Raw genomic sequence first — 22,799 nt, 5'->3', positions numbered from 1 at the left:
TTTTCTCTGAAGACAAACAAGGTAACACATTACAATATGAGTGCACTAATATGCATTAATTCATGTTTAACTGAGCCACAGAGTTAATGTATGACTCATGAATAACTAAACCCTTTATTAATGATTACTGCATCAACAACTAATGAAGAGTCTATATGATTAATAGATTAAGTAATATATGAATTGCTATTAATTCAACGTGTCAGTGTATGTAAATTAATTCATGTATGTTAATTACCACGTGAATATACACTAGTTAATACTATATGTTATTAGAGAATAAATACATTTTGACACATTTAACTAACAATTTATTGATTACTTAATTTATTAATCATATGGAATCTTCATTTGTTGCTGATGTAGTAATCACTGATAAATGGTTTAGTTCTTCATGAGTCATACATTAACTTGTGATTATCTATGCATTATTAAGCATTAGTTAATGCATATAAGTGCACCCATATTGTAAAGTGTTACTACAAAAAATAACGACAACAATGAACTGTACACAAATAACACAACCTATTACAGGGTGTGAGTTTTAATAATGTCTAAATCACTCATTTTCACTGTTCAGCAGCAACAAGTGGGTAAGGTTCCAGAGGGAGGCAGCCTCTTTTTTGCATTCTGGAGCCCATCGTAGTATAACTTCAGTAGCATGGCTTTAATGGGAGGGAGGAACATGCCAGGCGGAAAGTCATGAGAGGAAGCAATATTTCCATTGTGCTATGATTATCTCATTAACTGGTCAATGTCATAATACCCGCCTATCATATTCACAAACAGTACGCAAATCTGCATGAATCAGTCAAACAGATTAGTGGAGGTAGAGGGACTAATTACAAAGCAAACAACTCACCCACTCAGACGTCATGTTTGGCCATATCCAAATTAAATACAGTACATTTGAAATGACATTTTGTAGCACTCAGCTCTGTTAAATTCAAGCTGCAACTCCCCTGTGATCATCCTGACACCTGCCGTGTATTTCTTGATTAATGGCCATAATAGGAAGGGAGTCAAGGGACTAATATTCCCTGTTCAGTATTACAGAATGACAGTTTGTAACAAATGAAAGATATTCGTTTTTTTTTTACTCTATTACTGTACTTAATGGCTATATAGTAATATGCAAGTCATTTGTATATACAAATGTTTATTAGCAATGAGACTTAGGCTGGCCACACACTAGAAGATTTTAAGCCTGATTTGCAATCCCCAACGATCTAGGGGCTGTGAGCCGATTAGAGGCTTTTCACAACCAACTTTTTGTCAAAAATATCCTCAATTGTGTTGTGTCATTATGATTATTTTACTGCTCCCGATCGCATCGGAGCCTGCACAATCCCAAATTGTAAATATCAAACATGTTTGACTCTTGATCGGGCTGCCTCTGGCGTGATACCCACGATAGCCAATGAGAGCGAGCTTCACCAACCAGATGGTGCTTGCTTCTATAGCAGAAACTTGGCAGCTGCAAACATGCAACAAAAGTGGAGTAGGCCTACTGAGAAAGAAGATCAGCCATATTGTTCCCTTTCGAGAATACTCTCGTATTGCGTAGCAAACGCTAGGGAAATTTCCTTTCCTTGAGAATATGAAGCAAAATTTTTATCCTAAAAATTACCACGTAAAACGCAGTGCAGCTGCACGCCGCATCAGCAGGAAGCAGCTGCGTGCTGATTGGCTGTGCTGCGGCAACTGCAGTAACCTATGGCGAGACCGCTGGGCGGGAGGACCAATTAGGTCACTCTAATTTTCCTGCCCCAGGGGATAGCAAGAATTTGCATAGCCAGGGTATAAAAGACCCTGTCTCGTCATGTTTTTAAGATTATTTCTCCTTCAGCGACTCACCTCGCTGAGCTCCGGAATTGAAGCTCGCCGTCGACACACATCCAGCGGAACTTCTGCAGCATGAGGACGTCGGATTCTCCGCCTTCAGCTCTGCATTTCCAGCTGCGCCATCAGGCACATATCCTTTTTATTACTTGTGTGTTTTCCGCTGCTACACACTTTTGTAAAAGATCACGAGCGTTGCTTCAAATGTCTCGTCCGTCTTGCGCCTCGTGCAGAGGCCCTCTCCTGGGCAAGGATCGGCACATCATCTGCGTCTCCTGTCTCAGATGAGACCACGCACAGATCGCACTCTCCCAGGGCGGCTACCCAGAGTGCAACGAGATGGTGCTGCCGACCCTGCAGGCTCTGCTCACCAGCTTCGACTTGGATCCCGCCCCCTGCTCTCTGCCTCTCGAGCTGCGGAAGAAGAAACGCCGCGACCAGAGGCCCCCGGAGCGTTCTGGCGAGTACACGCTGGGTAAATCCCCACGTGCCTCGCCATCACCCGTCATGTTCGCCCTGGAACAACACAGCTCCCCTCGCTTGGTGGCTGGGTCTGTTCATTTGGCGGACCAGAAGAGGAAGAAGAGGGTGACAGCCTCTCTCTCGCTGCATCTGGGAGCGAGTGGTCAGTCTCTGTCTCGGAGCCTGCTGCTTCGACGCAGACCACCACAAGCGGCAAGTCGAACATCGACGCCGAGCTGATACGCCTGCTCACTAAGGCCATTGACGACCTCGGAATTGACTGGTCTCAGCCCCAGGAACCCACGTGAAGCAGGCTGGATGAGTTGTTCCTGCAAAGCCGGCACCATTCCAACCCGGAAAAGCCCGCTCCCTTCTTCCCAGAAGTCCACGATGAACTGACCTAATTGTGGAAGGCGCCATTTTCTTCTCACGCTAAATCCTCTTTTTCTCCTGCGCTCTCGATTGTCGACAGCGCACAGGAAAAGGAATATCAGGGCCTTCCCCCTCTCGAGGAAGCCATCGCTACGCACCTTTGCCCACCCTCCACCAGAGGATGGCAGTCCAAGGCTGCGCACCCGTCGAAGCCCTGCCACACTACCTCCAGCCTCGCCGGTCGAGCGTACGCCTCCGCTGGCCAGGCTGCTTCAGCGCTCCATACTATGGCCGTCCTTCAGGTCCTCCAGGCCAAACTCCTCCGCTCTCTGGATGAGTCTGTCCCCAACAACGAGGCACTGAAGGACCTGCGCGGCGCCACTGACCTGGCTCTGCGCGACCAAGTCTACCGCTCAGGCGATCGGCAGATGCATGGCCAACCTGACGGTGTTGGAGTGCCATCTCTGGTTGAACTTAAAGGAGATGAAGGACGTGGACAAGATCGCTTTCTTGGACGCACCCATTTCTCCCTCCGGACTGTTCGGCCCCGCTGTTGTCGGCTTCACTGAGTGCTTCACCAAAGCGCAGAAGGCTTCGGAGGCTATGCGGCATTTCCTGCCCAAACGTTCTGGCTCCTCTACTGGCCGTCATGCCAAGGCAGCGCCCGCCCAGCCGCCAGAGCAGCGCCACCGGCTTCCCAGCCTCGCAGGGCTTCCAAGCCCAGACAGTGCTCTTGCTCCGCGAGCTGCAGCAGACTCGCGGAGCGTCGGGGACCTCTGCCCAGCAATGTGTTGAAACCCAAGCCGCCGAAGCCGTCCTAGCTTTAGGGACAAAAAGAAGGTGGATAATTACCACCTTGGCCGGTTTACCACCCCACTCTCCTGCAATATGTTCCCCAGCTCCCTGCAGTCAGGCGATTGGAAACATTATTCCCACAGTCAACGAGCCCGTGAGCAAACGCGCTCGCCTGTACACAAACGCCGTTTTCACAGCGACCCAAATAAAGCACAAAAAGAGCTTTTTCTCTGTTGGCAGTGTGCCAACATTAAAGTTTGCACCCCTACACTCAAGCACTTCCCTACCAGCGTGAGAGCTGTACCACACTCACAAAATAAAGCGCACGCCCACTATTCAGTGCACGCCGCCTCTCACAGTGTCACAAGCACAACGCAACCGGGCTACCAGGTCCCTGTCACTCAGCAACCCATTCCACAAACTAATTCAACCCCTGGCTTCACAAGTCGAGGCCTGGCAGGCTATTCCCAGCATTTCGACATGGGTTTTGAACATAATAAAACAAGGTTACTCGCTACAGTTTGCTCGCAGACCCCCGTGCTTTCGCCGTGGTAGAGACAACGGTGAGAAGCAACTTAAGTCACGTGCTTCGAACTGAAGTGTCAAAACTGTTAAAAAAGGGAGCAGTAGAGACCGTGCACCCCTCACAGAGCGAGTCAGGCTTGTACCAAAAAAGAATGGCGGTCTCAGACCCCTTCTAGATCTCAGACATCTGAACAAAGCCCTTATGAAGCGCCCGTTCAGAATGTTAAAAATGACACAAATCCTCAAGCACATTCGCCCGGGGGATTGGTTTTTCACTGTAGATCTGGAGGATGCTTATTTTCACATCCAGATAGCCCCTCACCACAGGCCATTCTTGAGAATCACCTTCGAAGGGCAGGCCTACCAATACACAGTCCTAGCCTTTGGTCTGTCCCTGGCACCCTGCATATTTATTAAGTGCATAGATGCAGCATTAAGATGCAGTCAGATGTCAGACACAGCCCCATGGCCAATACCGCTAAGGAGAGACCTCCTCACACAGGCGAAAGGGAAAATCTGGCATCCCCGTCCCGACTTGTGGGCCCATCATGTCTGGCCCATCAACGGGTTCAGGAGAACCTCTCTGACAAAGTGCTAAACACTATTTCTGAAGCTAGAGCCACCGCAACCAGACGGCTCTATGCACTCAAATGGTCAGTATTTTCTGACTGGTGTAAAAGTGCGAGATCTTGACCCACATGTGTGTGGAGTGTCAAAAGTGCTCTCCTTCTTACAAGAGCTGATGGACGCGGGCCGTTCCCCCTCCATGCTCAAAGTCTATATGGCTGCCATAGCAGCATATCACATTCAAGTGACTGGACGATCACTGGGGAAAAGCGACCTGATTGTGCGCTTTCTCAGAGGGGCTAAAAGGTTTCATCCACCTTGCCCCCCTTCAGTCCCTATATGGGACCTGTCCACAGTCCTAGATGCTATGAAAGGCTCCTCATTCGAGCCTCTCTATTCAGTGAGCTTGAAGCTCCTTTCACTCAAGACCGCTTTCCTACTGGCACTAGCATCAGTTAAGCGGGTCGGCGACCTGCATGCACTTTCTGTGAATGCTTCGTGTCTGGAATTTGGGCCTAACGACTCCAGAGTCATCCCCAAACCTAGACATAGATATGCACCCAAAATGCTCTCCACTCCATGCAGAGCACAGGTAATTTCGCTGTCAGCCCTTCCTTCGTCGCAAGACGAAAAGGATGCGAATCTCCTGTGCCCCGTTAGGGCTCTGAGATTATACATAGAGTGCTCCGCCGTTTAAAGGCAATCAGAACAGCTCTTCGTTTGCTTTGGTGGCCGCACCCAAGGGTGCGCTATCACAAAGCAGAGATCGTCACAATGGATAGTGTATGCTATCTCTCTGGCTTATGAATCTAAGAATCTCAGCTGCCCTATAGGCAGTAGAGCGCATTCTACCAGAGACATGGCCTCTTCATGGGCGGCAGGATAGGCCTCTCCGTCCACTTTTATCAGATTTTATAACCTAGATGCCCCTGCCTTGCAGGCCGGGCTTCTCTCTGTTTAGAGACACATGTTAACCCCTCATGACCCAAATTTTCCGGTCTGGTTCATATACCCTACATCATGTTCATGCGCTTCACTCGTATAAGACTCGACTCTGTCTAGTCCATTCACTATACCACATATATTAAGGCCTGTCTCCGTCCGGTCAAATATGTAATATTACATATATTAATGGCCCGACTTTGTCCGGCCTAAAAATTAGGGGGTTTCCCCTTGTATACCGTATCTACGGGCCCACTAAGGTTGGCTTTATGGTACGCTGGCTTATCTATCAGATGCTTGGTGTCTCCAGGCTATCGGAGCCATTTAAAGCTTGCGCAGCGTTTTGCACTAGGTCCCCCTAGCATTTGCTATGCAATACGAGGGTACTCTCAAAAGGGAACGACTCGGTTACTTAACGTAACCTCGGTTCCCTGAGAGAGGGAACGACTATTGTGTAGCATGCCGTGCGTACGCTTGCTCAGGGAGTCGCTTCAGTCGATTTAACCTGAAAAGCATGACGAGACAGGGTCTTTTATACCCTGGATATGAAAAATTCTTGCTAACCCCTGGGGCGGGAAAATTAGAGCAACCTAATTGGTCCTCCCGCCCAGCAGTCTCGCCATAGGTTCCTGCAGTTGCCGCAGCACAGCCAATCAGCACGCAGCTGCTTCCTGCTGATGCGCCGTGCAGCTGCACTGCGTTTTACATGGTAATTTTTAGGATAAAAATTTTGCTTCAAATTCTCGAGGAAAGGAAATTCCCCTAGCGTTTGCTACGCAATACTCGTTCCCTCTCTCAGGGAACCGAGGTTACGTTAAGTAACCGAGTCATTTTTTTCTCGTTTGTTTTTCTTCCCGTAAAACAAAACTCACGCCAGGAGAACCAGCTGACGTCGTCTATCATCCTCAATTTGTTTTTCTTCTCAGGGAACCGAGGTTACGTTAAGTTAACATTTGTTTGTTACATTCCAAACAAAATGCTAACATCAAATTGAACATGGAAATTATGTAAGGAATAATTGAGGATGGGCGGTTGAATTATTCAAAAAAGAAGGCACACCCGAGGTGGTAAGGCGGTCACGATGTGAAGCAGAGTTACATCTTGGGTGTACATATTTGTAGAATTCAACAGCCAGGAGTCAATTATTCCGCTTATACTATGGTTACCACACCTCAAAACATTATTCAGATGATTTATTACTAGACATTTGTCAGGTTTTGCCTTTAAAACGCTCTAGTGTGTCATTTTAGAGCTAGTAACGGAGGCTTGATCCACTGATAGCAGACTAATGCAGTTATTAATGCAGTTATTAATGCAGTGAGTTATGAGAGAGAGAGAGAGAGAGAGAGAGAGAGAGAGAGAGAGAGAGAGCGTATGTGAATATCCTCAGTCTATACGTCTCTCAACAGTGTTCAGCAGCAGCGTCTACAAATACGAAACTGTACAAATAGCGCCGTTATTACCTCACTAGTGAGAAATGTCATGTAGCTTTTAATATGTTTAACTATTTTACTGATAAAATCGTCAGAGAGTTTGTGTTTGAGTGGGAGAGAGCGAAAGAAAGAGAGTATGTGTTTCGTACATAAAAGTAATTTTGTGGTAAAAACATGGAAACATTTTTATTGTTTTTATCCTATTGTTTACTATATTTATTTGCTTGGTCAGTGTTGTTGTGGGTTTTGGTTATTTTGCTGTTGTCGGCTGTAAAGACCTTTGAAATAACTGAAATTATTTGGTGAAGTGATATGGAACTGTAATGAGGTCAAGACCTTCCTGGAACTACTTTAGCCGTGCGTTTCCCTAAAAATAATTGCACACCTTAGAAAGCTCGTCAGCCAGGGAGATTCAAGCATCCAACAGCCCCGTAGTATAAGCATATGTAAATTATAAAGTGTCTGCAATCTAAACTTAATCTAAGGTATTGTGGTTGCATATCTTTCCACTTGCATAAACAAAATAACAAAAAATTCCCACGGCACAACACTGGTTAATGGCATTTAGTGACTATATATTCAATATATCCGTGAAGTGTGATTTGTAATCTTCTCTCTTTCAGGTATACCATGTCCGATAATTATAGTGTGGGCCATTGGAAAACTTTACAATGAAAACGAACAGTAAGTGAATGACTGGGTAATTGGAGAGTAGAGAATGGAAAAGATGTCAATGAATGAGCCTGTGATTTGAATACTTGAAAATTTGTGAAATTTCCTCCATATATGTATAACATTTCTAAAACGAAATGAGTATAGTTAAAAATATATGTAAAAAACAAAAAGTTTTTATGTTAGCTAATGTAAAAACCTGTTCATAACATCTTCGCCATTGTTGTCACCAACAAAGCTGTAAAAACTCCCTTTTCTGAGTGGTTGTTATGCAGATGACTCAGAGACTTCAGTGTAAGAATAGGCACTGTTTTATCATCCGCCAAGTGAAAATAAGTCTGATCAAGTCATAGGAACCTTACAAAAATCTATACTTCAAGTTCATTTTAAATAAAGTTTGCATACAGTATATTTAATGTAGTAAGCATACTAATATCAATGTACTATTCTTGTGTTTTTTGTATGTATTATTTTAATACTTCTGAGGACTAAATTGGCCTAAATTACCAAAATTTTACAGCAGATTTAGTTCACAAACAACTGACAGCCGTGGCCTAAATATGATTTTCATTTACAATATAAACCCCAAATTTGGTATTAGTAAGTAACTTACTACTCACGCTCCGAGGATCTCCCGTTCTTGGATAATTTTTGAGTAAGACTTGAGAATTCTTAAGAATTCAGACTTGAGAATTGTTACATGGAGACTCACACTGATCAGATCATTTGAATCAGTGAGATGTTGACTCAAGAACGAATGCAATCAATCAAATGAATGAAACATTGAAAAGTACAACAACACTGAACAGTAGTATATGCGTGCGTGCGTGTGTGTGTGTGCGTGTGTGTGTGTGTGTGTGTGTGTGCGTGTGTGTGTGTGTGTGCTGTGAGTGTACACTCAAAAAGCTCTGTGTTTCAGATGCTGGTTTGGGAAGGAACCTGGGAAGTACATAGACTACATTTATCAGGGGCCCGTGATTCTTGTCCTTCTAGTAAGTATTATTGCTTCCCTCAGATTTGTAGTTGTCAGTGCCTCCAACAAGTGCAGCATTTAAAGCCAAGTGGGCAAAACTCTTAAAGCATTACAAAGACTGGGATGGAGAAAATGTAATACCCCTATGTGTTTTTGAAGAGCTGTTCAATCATTTTTAACATCAGGAAATAGTAGGCCAGTCCCTGCCAGAATATAAGCTTTTTATATAATAGCAATGTCTGCTAATTTCAGATAGAGTGCTTAAGCTTTGAGAGAATTATTGAACTGATGTGAATCTCTTTCCTCCTCTTCTTCATGTAAAATTCTTATATGAACTGTATTAAATGTAAGCCATTCTGCAGGGGAGTGCATACGTCTCAGCGAGCGTCTGCATGTTCTGTGCAGAAAGATCAAGCTGTTCCAGAAATATATGTGCAAATATGAATATGCCTAAATCCTAGGAGCAAAGAGATTTAGAGTTCACCACACTCAATATGCCATTAATTGTGATTGCTGGGACATTTGAGTTCATTCAAATACTGTATGTCAAACAAACACTGCTGTAAACTTAATTTAACAACACAATGACGTTTACAACATTACTAACCTATATTCCCTTCTCTTCCTCTCCACTGTAGATAAATTTTGTGTTCCTTTTCAACATTGTGCGCATTTTGATGACAAAGCTGAGGGCCTCGACCACATCTGAAACAATACAATACAGGTAAAGCACTAGTAACTGCTGCTCACTATAACAGTTTGTTTTGCCCAAATGATGTTCATCTGGTGTTGGTTCACCCAAAAAATAAAGGTTCTGTGCTTCTGTCCTTTTTTATTTACTCTTGTGTAGTTACAAAACAGCAGTTTGCAATTACGTTTAAACACTCAGGGCCCTATTTTAACGATCTGAAACGCAAGTGTCAAAGCGTGAAGCGCAAGTAACTTTGTGGGCGGGTCTCGGCGCTGTTGCTATTTTCCCGGCGGGATAAATGGCTCTTGCGCCCGGCGCAAATCTAAAATGGGTTGGTCTGAAGTAGCTTCATTATTCATAGGTGTGGTTTGGGCGTAACGTGAATAAACCAATCAGAGCGTCATCCAACATTCCCTTTAAAAGCAGGTGCGCAAGTTCCATTATGGATTGCTATTATTATGGCGTATTTACCAGGCGCACGCCAGGAGCGGTTCACAGCCGAGGAGACTGATGTTCTTGTAAGAGCAGTGAAAGACAGAGAAGTGAAGTTGTAATGTTGTACATTATGGTAAAGGTGATTTCACAGTCTTTTTTTTTTTTTTCAGTCTTTCAGTTTTTTCAGTTCCCTTTCGAAAGGGAACTCTCGCTGCGTCTAGCTGACGCTATGGGGAACGCCTCCAGCGTCACAGGTGTCTGAAGCTACTATCGAATCACGTCAATCCTATTGACCGACGACAACCCATGACGTCATCACTATGCGACCCGGAAGTATATAAGGGCGCTGTGCCAACACATACACATCTTCTCGTCTTCAGGGACTGTCTGTAAAGCGGTAAATTCTACGGATCCTGGTAAAAGACTTTTGTAACATTATGAAACGCACTGAGAAGAGGCAGAACTGCTTCAGGAAGTGTGCCGACCCGTGTCAGAGATTTCTGACACCGGAAGACACACACACTCTGTGTGTTTTCTGCTTGGGAGAAGAGCATGCACAAGCAGTTCTTGAGGGTTCTGCTTGTGCAAATTGTGAGAGGTTTCCGCTGCGAACTCTCCGCTCTCGTTTGGCCCTCTTCTCGAGGGAAGGGGGCGCTTCATCTGGCGCAACCGATGTGGGTTCCACTCTCGCTGAGGCGGAGCGGCTACGCACATCGTGGGGCTCCCAGATGGAGCTCGCCGATCGTCTGGAGAGAGGCGTTGTTCTCTCAGACGATCCAGCGGCTGACGAGAGTGAGCTGCAGGTCGACGTGGAGAATGGCAGTTCTCCGCGAAGCTCTGCAGCGAGTGCTCTTCTGGACGGGCAGGAGATGGCTGAGGAGGGTGGTAACAACAACCAGGATCAGCCTGGATCCTCTCAGCCACCCTGTCCCGCGTACGCTGAGCTGCTGGACACTGTGGAGCGCGCCGCGGGCAGGCTGAGGCTGCCTTGGCGGCGCGCTAGGGGAGAGATCGCACGTGGTAGACTCGACGATCGGTTTCTCCCCGGCCACAGCCCAGTACCTCAGACGAGCCTTCCATTCCTCCCGGACCTCCATGATGAGGTCCGGGCGGCATGGAGGAACCCGTACTCCGCCCGCATCCACCGGCATCAGCGAGCTAGTTTCGCTGATGTCGAGGGGATGGCGGAGCACGGGTATGTGTCGATGCCCCCCATGGACGAGACGTTCGCGAACTATCTCGTCTCAGGGCGTGCATCGACACTGAGAGCTCCAACTCTGCCATCCCGACCGCTGAGGGCGACTGCGCGGTTGAATGGCAGAGCGTACGCGGCAGCGGGTCAGGCTGGTGCGACCCTGCACACGATGGCTGTGTTGCAGGCGTACCAGGCGGATCTGCTGGAAGACCTCGACCAGGGGGCGGGGCTGTCCCCTGAGGCGGTGGCTGAGTTGCGCCGCACCACAGACCTGGCTCTCCGGGCCACTAAACAAACCGCTGCCGCGATCGGGCGGTCGATGGCGGCGATGGTGGCCACGGAGAGGCACCTGTGGTTGAGCTTGGCTGACATCGGGGAGAAAGAAAAGAGCTTTCTCCTCGATTCACCAGTTTCGCCCTCTGAACTTTTTGGCACCTCCGTAGAGGCGGTGGTTGGGAAGTTCAGAGAGGCGAAGGCGCGCTCAGCCGCGTTCAAGAACTGTATACCGCTGAGGTCTGCGTCCGCACCCAGGCAGGCGGGACCTGGTCCATCGCGGCTCGAGGGCCGTAGAATGGACCAGAGAGTGAGCGTCTCTTCCCGTGCCCCTCCTCCGTTGAGGAGTAGGACACAGAGGAGACGCCAGTCCCGCAGGAAAAGGGATCTTAGGGAGGTGATCCAGGACAAGCGCTCCCGGCGTTGGTAATGGGTCACCTCCTTTGAGGGGATTTCAATCCTACCCTCTCCCTTTTCCTTTTTAAAATGCCTTTTTAATGCAACATTTTAACACTCTATGTCTTTTAAATCCCAGGCGCTTCTTACATCAGGCCTGAGGCGGGCCTATGATGATTAGAACAGTGGTTCTGACGGCCCGCCGTAGCTTGGTTAGTGAGAGCGCCACTTTCAGGCATGCAAGGGCGGTAGAACATCGCGGTGATAGCTGCTTGGTGAGTCTTCGCTCCACGTGCCGCAGGTGAGAGTGGTAATTTTTTGTGTTGAAACACTAAAAAATGTGCTTCTTACAGAGACACCATTCCCTGTTGCAGTACGGGATTTTTCTGAGACGGAGCTAACTGAAGTTTTCTCCCTGTAGGTGGCTTATGTCAGCATTAGGTGCTGCTTGAGTATGTGTTGGCCTTCCCTTCTGCGATTGAGGTATCGCGGGGCTGGCCACCGCTCATGGTATCATAGTTTTGTATTAAGGCCTCCTCTCAGTGTGAGAGTGGTGTTTAGGCCGCCGATCTTTCTATTGAAATGATAGCTTCAGTTGGGCATTTGGCTTAGGCTATGTGGATGAGGTGTACCATCCCTGTGGTAGCCTCCTCTCAATTGAGAGTCGTTTTTGTCAAAGCAATAATAGTATTAGTCAGCCAGTGGATCTAACTGTCAAGGGTTTCATAGCAGTCAGTTAAACTTGCTACCAGGTGGTAGGCCTCACCAGGCCTCCCTGGAGGCGAGTTCCTGAGTTGGATACTCGGGGAGCTAGCATTGCTTGCTATCAGGTAGTAGGCCCCTTTAGGCCTCCTTGAGGGCGAGAGCCGAAATTAAGGCGTGAATTTGATATGGCTAGCCTGATCGCTATCATGCGGTAGGCCTCATCAGGCCTCCGTGGAGACGAGCCCCTAGGGTCTTTTTTGTTACTCTCACATTGTGCAATGTGTTTGATATCAGTTGGCAGGCCTTTGAAGCTAGGCCTCGCTGGAGGAGCGCTCTGAGTCTCATTTCGCTTGACAGCTAGCACGGCTGAGGTAGTGCTAGCAGGTGGTAGGCCTCACTAGGCCTCCCTAGTAGGCTTGCTCTCAGATAGAAGGCCTCTTTAGGCCTCTCTTTTGAGGGTGAGCTTCCGGTAGAAGTTCCCGGGTAGCTAGCATAGCTTGCTATCTAGGTAGGCCTCACCAGGCCTCCTGGTAAGGCAAGTATTGATGCAGGGCATCTTGGAAAATAGCCTGGCTGGCTTTCAGGGTATAGGCTACAATAAGCCTCCTTGATGGTCGGCTGTTAGGTGGAAGGCCTCAGTCAGGCCTCCCGGGAGGCAAGTACCGATGTGTGGGCATCGGGAGTATTTTAGCCTGGCAGGCTACTCAGGTGGTAGGCCTTATCAGGCCTCCCTGAAGGCAGAAGAACCAGCCTAGCTGGCTATCAGGGTGTAAAGAGCCATTACGCTCCCCTGAGGGTCGGCTGCCAAGTAGGCCTCTACAGGCCTCTTGATCAGGAAGAGAGGCCTGCCGGCTAGCAGGTTGCAGGCCTTGTCAGGCCTCCCTAAAGGCCTGTTGTAGTGGAAGCAGGCTAGAATGGGTGGAAGGCTTTACAAAAGCTTCCCTGGAAAGGAGTTCCCAGGTCATGGTCACTAGATTGGTAGTATATATTGCTATCTGACAGTAGGCCTGTACCGGGCTTATCCCAGAGGCCGGTAGTAGGCCTTATTAGGCCTCCCTAAGGCGTTCTTGGGGCCCACTCACTTGAGAAACAGTTAGGAACGGAAAATTAACAGGTAGTAGGCCTCTCCAGGCCTCCCTAAAGACTGGCTATCAGGTTGTAGGCCTCAATAGGCCTCCCTTGAGGGCGAGTTCCTGAGTCAGGATGCTCGGCTAGCCTGCGTAGCTTGACTGTCAGGTAGCAGGCCTTCATTTGGCCTCCTTGAGAAAACAAGTTCAGTTTTCCAGCCTTGACAGACAGCTTCAACTGTTATCAGGTGGCCCAGGGGACCTCCCTAGATGTAACCTCAGCAGTAAGCATGCTTCGCTGGCAGGTGGTAGGCCTCTTTAGGCCTCCCTGAAGGTGAGCTCGAACGCTCTATAATTTGGCATATATTGCTGTCAGGTAGTAGGCCTCTCTAGGCCTCCCTGAAGGTGAGCTTGAACGCTCTGTAAATTGCCAGCATGGCGTGCTGTTAGGTAGTAGGCCTTTATAGGCCTCCCTGGGGGATAAACCTTTTATCAGGTAGTAGGCCCACCGGGCCTCCTTGAAGGCGAAGTTCCCGAGGTAGGCACTTCTTAGTTACCAGTTCTCTGTCTTAGAACTGGTCATAGTTGGCCTACAGCTGGAGGTTACCCGCCAGGCAGGCTCAGCTGCTCCCCTCACTGAGGGTCGTCTATGAGCACACAGCCGCCTGAGCCTGGTCAGACGGTTGTAGGCCTCTCGTGAGGCCTCCCTGTTAGATCAGTCCGTAGGCCTTTCCGGCCTCCTTATTGCTTTGAAACACAAGCACCTGATAGATCCTTGATTGAGCAGGCAGACTCCCCTCGCTAGCAAGGGTTGTAAAGCGCTATGCTGAGTATTGCTCTCTTGGATAACCCGTCTCTGAGTTCCGGGCTGAGTAGGACTGCCAGTTTTTCAGTCCCTTAGTTTGGATGCCTCCTGGGCACCATCCAGAGGCTCTGTCTGAACAGACAGGGTTGGCTAAACCGAAGTGTCCATAACTCTTAGGGCACCAGGTCAGGCCTCCCTGGTGGCATTCGGGAGAATTTTTTTCCCGAATAGTGACTGGCCAGGGTTCCTTCGGGTCCCCTAGCCACATTCCCTTAAAGTAACCCCTTCTGTTGAAGTAGTGGTCTCGGGCCTTTGAGCAGTCTGGATAAGAACCTCACGCAGTTGCGTTAAGGTTCCGTTTAGATGTATAGCTTGGGCTATGACCGTAGGGAATGCTGTCGCTGACAGCCCAGTGTGACCTGAGGGAGTGGCTCAGGTTTTTGTTCAGTTGAATTTACTTGTGTTGACAGTGGTCACTGCCACTAGGCAGACACTCCCCTCAGCATGGCGGCGTTGGTATATCGTTCCCCATAGCGTCAGCTAGACGCAGCGAGAGTTCCCTTTCGAAAGGGAACGTTCTAAGGTTACGTATGTAACCTCTGTTCCCTGAGAACAGGGAACGAACGCTGCGTCGCTTTGCCATGCTTCAGGGCCTATCTGCCACACAGTCCCTTCAGACGAGAAGATGTGTATGTGTTGGCACAGCGCCCTTATATACTTCCGGGTCGCATAGTGATGACGTCATGGGTTGTCGTCGGTCAATAGGATTGACGTGATTCGATAGTAGCTTCAGACACCTGTGACGCTGGAGGCGTTCCCCATAGCGTCAGCTAGACGCAGCGTTCGTTCCCTGTTCTCAGGGAACAGAGGTTACATACGTAACCTTAGAACGTTTTTCAGTCGATTTTTTTTCCTGGTTCTTGACGGACAAACCAATTTGTCAGATGTCCTTATATACATATATGTCTTGCCACTATTGGGCAAACAGGTCTTATCCTTAATTATTACAATTAGCCTGAATCATTTGTAAGCTAGATTTATGCCTATTTTTTTCACATCTTCGTGGCACACCACAATGATTTCCGTCATCTCATGTGTTAATATTTTTTTAGTGTAACAATTTATGATTTGCAAAAATAACTGTTGCATCTGTGTAGATTACATGAGCAAAGTGTATGCGCGTTGTGCACGCTATACATTATGGTCAAGCATGCGCCCTTAAAATAGCATAATGAACAACGCGCAACGCGCCACTGACTTTAGACTAGGTTTTTTCTGGTCAGTGGCGCAATTGTTTAATGGAACAGCAAAATAGCACCAGGGATTGTTTGCGCCGGAACACGCCTCCTTTTTTGCGCTGAACCGCCCAGGGAGCGCAAGTTCATTCACTAGTTTAGCGACGTGCTTCTGTGGAGGGAAAAGCGCGCTTTGCGCGGGTGCAAAATAGGAATGACACATGCGTCGGTGTACAAAGTCAATTGCGCTGGGTGCAAGATAGGGCCCTCAGTCTCTTCCTCACATACATTTTATGACTTCATAAGACTTGAAATAGAACACATAAGTTTAGGCCACCTACAGTATATGCTGTTTTTTTAGACTGACATACAATATAGTATTAGATACCAGTGGCGGCTACTGGTCTGTCAGAGAGGGGAAGCTCATTTTCGGCCTACATCATAAAATTGTCTATTTATTTAAAAGTAAATTCTGCCCTACGTTCCTTTTCAAGAAAATGGTCTGTGACCCTGTCGTACAAACTAGGAGTCTTTTCAAGTGACTTGACCAGTGTCCTCTCAATGGCCAGCAGAGCTAGGCTGCTTAAACGGCCTTGGCCCATTGTGTTTCGGGTGTAGGACTTGAGTCGCTTTAAACAGGAGAAGCTCCTTTCTACACTTGCAGATGTAGCTCCAATTGTTGCCACTAATGAGAACAGTTTGTAAAGCTGAGGCATTGCACTGTCCAACTCCATGTCTTTAAGGAACACCAAGTAATCACACAGCTTTCCCCTAGCCTACTAACGTTATATGAATGAATGAAGGAATGAATGAATGAACGATCTAAAAAAAAATATTAAACTCTGTAAAACTGAAACAAGGAATGTGGTGTATAATTGTGTGAAATGTATGATGAAAATCAAGCAATTTCGCCAAGCAAATATCAAAGAAATAGGTTGCAGCAGTTTTTATTTCGACTGAACTTGAGAAATCCGCGATAGGACTGAGCGCGAATAGCTTCAGTGATTCCTTATAGTACAGAATCGCTGTCAGTCAAAAGGAGATGCAGTCTTTCGACAGACCCTCCAATCATCACGCAGAAGCTCGGAGTCCGGGCCAGCCCACTCCCCATTCACCCCCAGAGACGCTGAGCGTCCGTGGGCGGGACATAATCGCAGCGTTTATCCAATGACCATCTAGTTTCGAAGCGCTGAAAAAAACCGTTCAAAGCAGCCCCATTGAAGTCAATGGACGCTGGGCTTCAATAGGGAAATGCACTGTGACGCTGCGGGAATGTATGAGAAGGAAATCGAGTCAGCCGACCTGCTATATGTAACTGATTCTGAACGAACTCGTCTTTGAGATGAACGTTTTCTAACGCATTTTTAGTCAATAAAATGTTAATACAATAGTACATATTTGACCATTAATTTTGTGACATTATAAGGGAAGCCGAGCTTCCCTTGCAGTCTTAAAGAAATCGCCACTGTGTTGTGTAGAATCAAAAAAATTAAAATAGCATATTTTCTGAGTTTTGGAACAATCATTGGGTGAGTAAATGATGACAGACTTTTTTGGGGGTGAATTATTCCTTTAACAAGTCTTCAGAAACTGAAAAGTTGTTTCTTCTAATAAATTAAGTGTGATTGTCATTTAAATAATTAAATTCTGCTGTATTAAAGCAAATCTACTTGACAAAACACTGGGTTTGTTCCTTAGATTATGAGTATTAGTAAAAAAAGAGAAAATATATTCCAGTGCTGAGATTAATAACATGCTGTGTCACTCAAGAAAGTGAAATACATTATTTTCAGTTGCGTTTTACATAATCTTTACTCTGCCATGATAATAACTGTCTTTTATTCAAAGGATTAGCTGGATTTTCATGCATTAAAAATGGCACATAAACGTGTTTCCTTATAGAATTTGCGACGCCTGCCCAAATGAATTTCATAGTTTTTCTTTGTTGCATGCATAGTAACATTTTCAATTAGCTTGTTTTCAATTCTCATATTCGGACAATAATAATATTCCTTATATTTAATTGTTGGTGCAGTTGTATTTAAATACTACAAACTAGAACTGTACTTTAAAAGAACAGAAATCAGTTGAATTGTAATTCGAATTACCCTTTTGAGAGTCTGGGAAGAAACTTGCATGCCTTTAAACATGGTCTGTGATCTAGAAACCTTTATAGACACTCAGCCCGCCATCTTATCTCTTCACAGTCAATGAGTCAAACAATACATAAATAAATAAATAAAATGAGACAATCTTTAAACTTGTACCAGTCTTTGTCATGTCATTTGAGGTTGCTTGGGTTTGAAGTGTCTTTTCTTTTTTTATATAAACCTACCTGTTTTTCTTTCTTTTTTTTGACACTCAGAAAAACACTGACAAGCATGACTTCCTAATGTGTGAATGTATCTCAGGGCAATGCTTACTTCAGTCAGAGCAGGGAAAATTAGTCCTTTCATCTGGGGTTTGCTGAGAATGCATTTGCAAACTTTGTTGTGGCGTTTCACTTGATTTCCTAAACATTAATGGAGTGAGTCTGAGTCTTGAGGACAAGCTTATATATGATTAATCTTCTTTTCTCAAATATTTTTTTTTCATTTCACAAAATTTCATTGTTGGATGGATCTCAAAATTCATCAGAGCAAATACTGATTAACAATGTTGGTTGAGTGGATGATAGCACATATTGGGCCCGGCGCAGTTATCATTTTCACGTCCAGCATAATTTGCTTTAAATAGCAAATGCACTCGCCCCCAATGACGAATGAAATTGGCAAATTATTTAACCAATCGTGGTGATACACACATGTATTTAAACTGACTTGCCAGGTTGAGGGTGTCTATATTCCACCATGTAAATAGCGAATCCGCCATGGCGCGAGCGCAACTGGCTTTTAAAGGGAATGGGAGATGAGACTCTGATTGGTTTATTGCACATTATGCCCAAAACACACACTGTAAAAAATGTAAGGCCTCTCCAATTCAAAATTTTCTAGTGAGCGATCACATCTAAATTTTTCAATTGGCCAAATTGAATTTCTGTGAATTGAATTTTATCCATTGTGGCAACAGCCTGTTAACATGGGCTCAATTAGAAATAATATGTTGAGCCAATGGAAAAATGTAATTTACCAACACTGTAAAACATGTCATGCCTCTCCAATTTAAAATTTTCTAGTGACCGATCACATCTAAATTTTTCAATTTGGCCAACTAAAAAATTTAGATGTGATCGCTCACTAGAAAATTTTGAATTGGAGAAATGTTTTACAGTGAAACTGTAAGGTTGGTCCAATTAAATATTTTAAATTGTAGTAACAATTGTTTATTTCTCACTGTCCCAAAAGACAAAAATTACTAAAAACATAAATATATTAAGCAAAATACAGAACACAGCCAACAGGGTTGACATTTTATCACATTACTTTATTAACAAGTAAATTCCAACACAGGATATTTGGTGAAAATACCTTATTTTCAATAAGGAAAACTCTGAATATTCAAGAAGTCTTCTGCCTAACAGGATGTCTTAATGTGGTGAAGAAAACACGGCACTGCAAGCTAAAAACCTGCAAATAAAAATAAAAACTAACATTAATGGCAAAGTTTCCCTGCATCACATCTGGCAAATGACAAAACAGAAGTTCTTCATTATATAATGAGGATGAGACGAATGAATGGATGAATAAGAAAATCGAGCTTGACGTGTTTGAAAGGCAATAACTTAAGCCCTGAAAGAGGCCGACGCCAAATGCAATCTCCGGCACCGTGTTCAACGGTCGCATGCCGCATATATCACACAAATGACTTAATTTACTTATTACCTATCATTTTAGACATATAAGACATGAGGAAAATAAAACTATTGGCTACCATAAGAGTAAACGAGGTAAACAAGAACACACGCATGAAACCAATGAATGCACGAACTCGTGATTCTACAAAATGTCTTTTAAACTTCATACCGGGTCATAAAGCAAAACTCTGGAGAATAATTTCAGTGCTAAATACTCACCAACGTCTTTGTGAGATGAATATCTCTATTCTCTTGGGAATGTCTGTTTCGGTCTTCAGCACCTACTGGTTCGGCTCCGCTCCCGCGCTCCGCATTTGAAATCTCCACACAAACGTTTTTTTTCAAGCGCATTTTGCGCATGCGTATACCATTTTTCGGACTTGTTCAGACAACATGGATTTTTCACTTCGACTTCATAGATTGACTGAGCACAATTTAATATGTTCGTTGAATATACAATTTTAATTTTGAGTTAAGACCTTAAGCTATGATTAGTACAATGCATCTTTTTGCATGGGGATAATTATTTGGAAGTAATTTATTGGGCCAATATGTGACGATCAATTGTCACAATTTTCCCAAAATGTTTTTTTTACAGTGCACCCATGACTCATTAAGAGATAAGGGACAACCCTTTGGGACCATGTGCCGGGTGCGCAGACCATTTTTTCCATCATTAAACTAGCAAAAGTGGATTTGGACATGCCCTAAGTGCACCTGTGCCATGCGCTTCAGACCATGCGCTCAGATTGTAAATATAGATAGTAAAAATAGATTGTTAAAATATGGCCCCTTTTGTGTGTGTGTGTGTCACAAGGCAAGGCAAATGTATTTATACAGCACATTTCATTCACAATGATGATTAAAAGTGCTTAAATTCCTAACTGCCTGGTCAGTAAGTTTCGGGGCACCTCTATCTAGAGTGGAGGAACTCGAGAGTCAGGTTCATGATTTTACCCTAAAACTACTTCCCGGCTTCTTTTAGTGACTTTTCACACCTATAGGGCTGGGTTCTACCAAAGTCCCTTTAAGAAAAGTCCTTTCACTCGGCGGCCATCTTTGAAACGCCTCTCGGGCATGCAAGTGCAGCTCCTATCTCTTTGAATGGGGAAACATCAAGTTCTCCAAAACTGTTCGCCAAGCTTAGGATTAAATTTGAAATCACCAGTGAAATCTGACAACAACTGTCTCATAAATTTTGTTTCTAAACGCTCAAATCATGACAAAAAATTCTACAAAGCTAATGCACATGCCCAGTCCTAAATGTGCGTCTCAGAGTACTGCCTGTTTCTATAGCAACCGGAGCTGGCAGCTGCAGTGACGCAATGACTTCTTTCATTTAGAAGGCTGGGCTTATTTGCCATATTGGGCGTTGCAATTTCTCCCATTCATAAGTAATCGTCTTCCTATATATAGAGTCTTTGGTTCTACTATGTGCAGAAGATTACTTGATATCATCTGCTATGTTCCTGCTATTAATGCTCAAAATAATAACACAATAACACAGTGATTCATTAAGCAGTATCAGTTCATTATAATGGCAAGGTCAGATGATGACATACAATCACCTTAAGTTTATTCAGGGGCCCAAACTGAGTGTCACCGCTGGATTGGCAAATAAATATGAGATGAACAGATCTATTCACAGTCTTTATTTAATCATGGGAAACAATGTACAACAACCAAACCATTTCATAGGACTCTACAGATACCCATACTAGCATGATAGAGATGGCAGAGGTGTTCTGTTTTTCCCTGGCTTACAATAGCTGAGTATCTCTACAATATTTTCCTGCACTCTGAAAATCACACTTTCAGATCTTTTCTCTACTGCTGGCATACATCATCCATCACAGGTGTATCTTGTTGTCATCTTTGATAAGAGCCCAAATTATATGTTATTTGCAATCTATTCATGTGTAACAAGGGTAAATGGTGGTTAGCTTATTTGGAGCATGACAGCATGACAGCATATTAGAAATAAGCTAAATTCAATTGCTGGTCTGCGGTTCACACCTGACCGCACATAGAGCCGTTTCAATATTTGATGTTCACTACATGTACTTAACTGTCAGATGTCGATCAGGTTGAAATTTGCAACCATGTTAAATATGGGACATCTGAATGTGGTTTAAATATAGCTATTTATTGTAAACAATGATTTGTGTGAATTTGTTCTCATTGAATTAACTAATATTGTCTCAGGATTTATCAGTGCTTTAAAATGTAATGAGACTCTAAAGCTGAAGTTAGGAAAAGTGCCTTATGTCAAATCAGATTAATGTGCCATAAATCTAATGAAAACTTGTTGCTTCCTCTCCTTTTTCTGTGACTGCAGGAAAGCTGTGAAAGCCACTCTAGTGCTTCTGCCTTTACTCGGCATCACATACATGCTGTTCTTTGTGAATCCAGGGGAGGATGACATATCTCAAATTGTATTTATCTATTTCAACTCATTTCTTCAGTCCTTTCAGGTGAGTGTGCCATTATGTCTGTTCAGCGATCATACTCTTAGTCTACCCATCACATTACTTGAACTGCAGGAACATTTGCAGGTGAAAAGGACACTGAAATAGATCATGTAGGAAAAGGAGGTAATATAGAGGAAGATCGCGGGTCAATAACTCAGGATGAGCCTGAAACCATTCTCGAACCAGCTCTCATGGTGGAAAAGACATCGTCCCACACAGGGCTGCTCAAGTTAGTTTAGAAAGGCTATCAGATTTCCAATGTTGTATGATCCAAGAGCTGGTCAAAGGACTGCCACTCCACCTCACATATAGCAACACACATTGAAATAGGTGGTTGCCCGTTAGGCTAGGTTAGGTTACGTCGAGAGCAGCTGGTTTTTGCCAGATAGGGGAATATGGATACGTGTTGATGCTACCGACTGGCGAGGAAAGTTTGCGAACTTTTCTCGCATTTTGTGAGCATCAACACTGAGAGCACAAACTCTGCCGTGTACCTCTCTAAATCACATTGTGCTTTAATGGCAGGGGCATACACAGCAGCAGGTCAGGCTGGTGCGGCATTTCACACCATGGCGGTGTTTCAGGCGTACCAGGCAGATCTGCTGGGCGATCTCGATCAGGGGTAGGTTTTTTAACCCCTGATGCGGTAGTCGAACTGCGCAGCACCACAGGTCTAGCTCTCCGTGCCACCAAGCAAAACAGCTGCCGCGATCGGCTGATCGTGGGCGGCGATGGTGGCCTCGGAGAGATATCTGTGGTCGAACTCGGCGGATATCGTAGAGAAAGGAAAGAGCTTTCTCCACGATGCGCCGGGTTTTTGCCTTGCAAACTTTTCAATAAAAGTGTGCAGAGGCGAAGGCGCGTTCGGCAGCGTTTAACCTGCGTACCGCTGAGATCCGGATCCACGTCCAGGCAGGCGGGAGGGCCTGGCCCGTCATGGCCCGAGGGCTGGAGACAGGGCCAGAGTACCAGTATGGCCTTTCGTGCGCCCGCTCATAGGAGGAGGTTGCAAAAGGGGCGGGTCTCCCGTAGGAAGAAGGATCCCTCATAGTTTTTCGTCATAAAGATAAAAGAAGCGTTTCTCCAGGCGCTTCTTACATCAGGCCTGGGGCGGCCCGCCTTGGCTTGATCAGTGAGAGCGCCCTTTCAG

At 45.3% G+C, this 22,799-nt stretch overlaps 1 protein-coding gene across 1 annotated transcript in view; it reads left to right on the top strand.

Moving 5' to 3' along the window:
- Positions 1-22,799, top strand: part of LOC307127420 (corticotropin-releasing factor receptor 2) — a 151,758-nt gene that overhangs the window by 67,557 nt on the left and 61,402 nt on the right. The window contains exons 7-10 of the mRNA XM_079818635.1: positions 7,562-7,622; positions 8,530-8,602; positions 9,222-9,307; positions 21,517-21,652. Coding sequence (XP_079674761.1) covers positions 7,562-7,622; positions 8,530-8,602; positions 9,222-9,307; positions 21,517-21,652 — 356 coding nt within the window. The remainder of the gene's footprint in view (positions 1-7,561; positions 7,623-8,529; positions 8,603-9,221; positions 9,308-21,516; positions 21,653-22,799) is intronic.

Source organism: Gobio gobio, assembly GCF_949357685.1.
Source record: "Gobio gobio genome assembly, chromosome: 6".
In the NCBI taxonomy this organism is placed as follows: domain Eukaryota; kingdom Metazoa; phylum Chordata; class Actinopteri; order Cypriniformes; family Gobionidae; genus Gobio; species Gobio gobio.
This window is presented reverse-complemented; position numbering and strand designations above follow the sequence as displayed.